Source organism: Silurus meridionalis, chromosome 1 (assembly GCF_014805685.1).
Source record: "Silurus meridionalis isolate SWU-2019-XX chromosome 1, ASM1480568v1, whole genome shotgun sequence".
NCBI classification, from domain to species: domain Eukaryota; kingdom Metazoa; phylum Chordata; class Actinopteri; order Siluriformes; family Siluridae; genus Silurus; species Silurus meridionalis.
This window is the reverse complement of record NC_060884.1, coordinates 1431856-1436855: the sequence shown is the minus strand read 5'-3', so window position 1 is coordinate 1436855 and position 5000 is coordinate 1431856. Positions and strand designations below refer to the sequence as shown.

The 5000-nt window shown below is 36.0% G+C and overlaps 1 protein-coding gene across 1 annotated transcript in view; it reads left to right on the top strand.

Annotated features, from left to right (window-relative positions):
• Window positions 1-5000, top strand: part of LOC124393300 (alpha-1,6-mannosylglycoprotein 6-beta-N-acetylglucosaminyltransferase B-like) — an 80888-nt gene that overhangs the window by 31917 nt on the left and 43971 nt on the right. Inside the window, 1 exon segment of the mRNA XM_046860996.1 lies at window positions 1-93. This exon segment is cut by the window's left edge and continues 52 nt beyond it. Within this exon segment, the coding sequence (XP_046716952.1) occupies window positions 1-93 (93 nt within the window).

Here is a 5000-nt window from a genome sequence, read left to right as displayed (position 1 = left end):
GGAGGTCATCATGAAGAAGATGGACACACTGTCGAAACTGGAGAACGCCAACGAGTCGAGACGTCTGGAGGAGCTCAGCTCTGCGATCAGCAGGTAAAACTCCCACTCCTTCCTTCTTAGACTAATTAGTGTTACTACAGGTCATAACAGATTATTACAGATAATTACAGGTCATTATACTTGATTACAGTTTATAACAGCTCATTACATTTTATTACAGATTATAAATCATTTCACTTTACAGGTCATTCAAATCATTACATTCTATTGCATTATTACATATTATTACAGGTTATTAAAGGTCATTACACTTAATTAAGGATTATTACAGGTCATTAAAGGTCATTACACTCGATTACAGTTTATAATGGCTTATTACATTTAATTACAGGTTATAAATACACATTACAGGTGATTGAAAATCATTACATATTTGTGGGCTATTACAAATTAGATAGATAGATAGATAGATAGATAGATAGATAGATAGATAGATAGATAGATAGATAGATAGATAGATAGATAGATAGAGCTATCTATCAGGTCATTACAGCTTATTACACTGTATTAGATATTTTACATGTCATTACAGGCCAGTAGAGTTGCATACAAGCCTTTGCAAGTCATTAAAGGTCATAACACTTTATTAAAGATGTATTATATGTAATAATAATTCATTCTAACGTGTTACAGGTCATTACATTACTGGTTATTACAGATCATAACAGATTGTTACAGATTGTTACTGGTCATTATAGGTCATAACGGGTCATTACAAGGTTACAGGTTTTTACAGGCCATTATACATCATAACAGTTTATTACAGATTGTTATAGGTTATTACATTTCAGGTCATTAGAGGTTATTATAGGTCATTCCAGGTTGTTATAAGTAATTATACATTATACCAGTTTAAAACAGGCCATTGAAGTTTATTACAAGTCATTGCATGCTATCGGATGTACATGTCATTACATGCTGTTACAAGTCATCACAAGTCATTTTCTCAAATATCTATAACTACCCCCCCCATTAAAATCCCTTTTAAACAGGAACAAATCCAGTTTTGAACATTCCTCAGTCTCAGTTCTGTATGGTGTTTAGCACCGAGGTCTGGAGTTGAAGGATCTAATCTGAGTAAAGAAAAAGCAGCTGAACCTTGAAGAGTTCTTCACAGTGAGCTGGAGTGAGACGCTTGGACCTGACTCCCCATCCTGCTTCTTAGCTATAATATAATTATCATTATGAATCCTGATAGTCTGGCATTTGAGCGAGTATTTTCGATTCAGAGAATTTTTCTACCCCGGTGACATAATCAATCTTTTTTTTTTCTACAGCTGGCGAATATGACAAGGCGCTTGATTTGCTAATTTTCACTGCTGGCTGTTTTCTCATTTCACATTTCTGTCAGTGAGTTTCACACGGCGCTAGCGACAACACGGTCAATCTCTCCTTGTGCGATCGCTCGGTCCTGCAGCGATAAAGAGAATTCATCAGGAGGAGAAATGGAAGGAATAAGAGAGAAAGGTGAAAAGTGGAACAGAGCGATGGAGCAGAGAATCAGGAACATGTGAAACTTCTACGCTCTGTTATTAGCACCATCCGGCTCTGCTGCTCAAAAATAAATCCATCCCGGTCGTGTAGCGCCTTTATCTCCTAAATATATCATCACGGAAACAACGCCGGCTTCAATCTGTTTAATCTTTCTTTCTTTCTTTCTTTCTTTCTTTCTTTCTTTCTTTCTTTCTTTCTTTCTTTCTTTCTTTCCTTTTCTTTTTTATGGATAACACTTTAAAATGAAGGGCTCATCCATACATTCTTATTTCTCATAAGAACAACATGGAAGCTGTAGAACACAGAATTAATTTTTGTCTTGTTAGTGTTACTTTATTCTATTTAACTACGAATGATTAAATTGTACACAACAGCATTGATGAGCAACTCAGTAATAACCCACAGGAAACACTCACAGCTGTAATAAACACTGTAATAAAGAGGAATAAATAGCATGAATTAGCATTAAATGATATTAAACTGTAATATAGACTAAAAAATCTGTAATAAACAGTAATAATGTGTAATACAAAGTAATAGACTGCAAAAAATATTACAAATATGTAATAAAGAGTACTAGACAGTGTTAAGTCATAATGATGTGTTATTAATAGTAATATGCAGTAATAATGTGTATTAAAAGCAACACAGCAACAAATAGCAAGAAAAATTAAAATGTTATAAACAGAAATAAATAGTATTAAATAGTAAAAAACAGTAATGATGTGTAATAAAAAGTATTAGACGGCGTTACATTTAATTACTATAATAACAAATCAGATAATAAATAATATGAAACAGTTATAACTCATAATAAAGTACAAATACACTAATATGACAATATTACAATTAATAAATGAAATTAAACTCATACACTGTAATTAAATGTAATGTAATGAATGGTATTAAATTCTGATAAACTGTAATAAGGAGTCACTAAGTGAAGTAAACGATATTAAAGGCGTATAAGCTGTAATAAGCAGTAGTAAAGTGTAATAAAAGGCATTGCATGTACTGTTTCTGTCCTTTTTTATTTTCTGTGGTTCTGTTCTGTGTGTTAGAGATTGTTATATATGATCTCGCATGTGTGTGTGTGTGTGTGTGTGTGTGTGTGTGTGTGTGTGTGTGTGTGTGTGTGTTCTGTATGGTTACACTTGAGTGGTGTGAAATGAAGTGAATAGTGAGAAAAGAGAGAGAGAGAGAGAGAGAGAGAGAGAGAGAGAGAGAGAGAGAGAGAGAGAGAGAGGTTGTGATGATCATCTGAGCCGACATGCTGTTTGTGTTACGGTGGAATGGGTTCTGATGTTCCAGATGATTCACCCTCAGGGCACGAGTAGGATAACAGACCACGTTAGAGAGAGAATGAGTGAGAGAGAGAGAGAGAGAGAGAGAGGTTGCTTTATACAGACATTTTCATTTTTCATACTTTCTTCCTCCTAGTGTCTGCATCTATTACAAACTAACACTGGAGACTCCTTCCATAAACATCAACATAAACACTGGAGACATTTTTCTGCTTACAGTAACTATCAGTCACGTTTTGTAATCCTGGCTTTCTTTAAGTCCCTGCAAATTAGCTGTTGCTGTAGCATCGATAACATTTTAGAACACGTGCCTCTGTATAAACGTGTGATTTGTGTCTGGGCTGCTGCGATAAAAAAAGGAATCTGATATCTTCCGACCAATCAGGATCCAGAATTCAACAGCGCTGTGGTATAAAGGACACGTTTTTTCACTCGCAACCTTTTCACTGACTTACAGCTCATTTTCTATAATCGTTGGAGCCTTGAGGTTTTTTTCGTGTGTGTGTGTGTGTGTGTGTGTGTGTGTGTGTGTGTGTGTGTGTGTGTGTGAAAAGCTTGGCTGTGGCTGGACTTCTCCATCTCACGCTAAACACTTCAATAATTTCTGTAACAGCTTTGTCGATTTCAGCGAGAGGAGAAGGTTCGCTTGGCGTCTTCAGAAAAACCTCTGAAGTCAGCTTCTCTTCCTCACGGGCCAACACACACACACACACACACACACACACACACACACACACACACACACACACAATGTATAGATGCTAATTTAGTCCTGATTTGGTCATTTAGATTCACCTTTCTTAGCGTTGTCACTCATGTTCATTTGCTATTTAAGAAAACGCTGATGAGAAATTAGCAGTTTTTGTGTATCGCATTTTAAAGCCTGATCACAGACTGCTAACGCTTAGCTCACTTTGCATAATACGCGTACAGAGATCTCAGATAGCAATGATAACACATGAGGTTTTAATAACCAGCATTAAGGACCAACGAGGCAGAACGCAGCTAAGTTGTAGAAATAGACAGACGAGTCAGAGCGATACGTCGCTGCTGTGAAACAGGTGGTTGTGTGCATTATAAAGGCATCAGGTGAGCTGTAAAAAGTGATGCAGTATAAAACCTATTAACTCGTTCAGATAAAGGGCAGGGAGGAAACGCTAAATGCATTGCATTAACGCTAGCAAAACCACTTAGCATGAATGGCACGTAGAATTCAAATAGTCTTAGCAATTAGCAATCAGAGGTTGGACAAAGTGATTAGATACTATACATTCAGGTTACTAAAATACATATATATATATATATATATATATATATAATATTCTATAATATTTTCATACAAACATCTCATGAAAAAAATAGAAATCGAGTAATAATTAATATAGCAATATTTCAAGCCGGTTATATAAAACATTTTTGTTGCATTATTTTTCTCTATATACGATATACCGAACCTGAAAATGTTATTTTGGTTTTATGGTGTTTGAGAGACACATTCATGTTTCTCGGCAATGTAACGTCCTGAAGATTTACTTCGACCAAACACAATTATAAATGTCCAAATTTTCCACTTTATTCTCATTGAAAAATTCTCCCTTGACATGACTAACAGCTGTATACTCTCAACATCTGGACCCTTAATTTCTCCAAACATTTTGCTGAAATACTTTGCTGCTCTTGAAAATCTCTTCAAAGATGTTCTTCAGTATTTCAGCAGTTCACTAGGATTTAGGTACAGTGACTGGGCAGGAGGTTCCTTGGTAGATGACACTCCAGACAGTGTTCATCGTCTTGTTGTTCGGTGAGTTTGGTTTCAATGAGCTGCAGTCCAGACGGAATCACATGGTGTTGAAGTATGGAATGGTTGCAATGCGGATTTCCTTCACTTTCCAGAATAAATCTCCATCCTTCCCTGCTCCAAAACAACCCCAAACCATCAAGCTTCCAGCTCTATGTTTGACCTTGGGGGTGAGGCAGTCTGATCACATCTTTTCTCATGTTCTCCATCTTACACAAGTTCTTCTGTTAGAGAATAAATGTCATTTTTGGTACCACAGAACTTTCTTCCACTCATTTACTAGATGGTTACACTCTAATGGCATTTCTATCTAAATGATAGTTAAGCTTTTCCCTCACGGACCC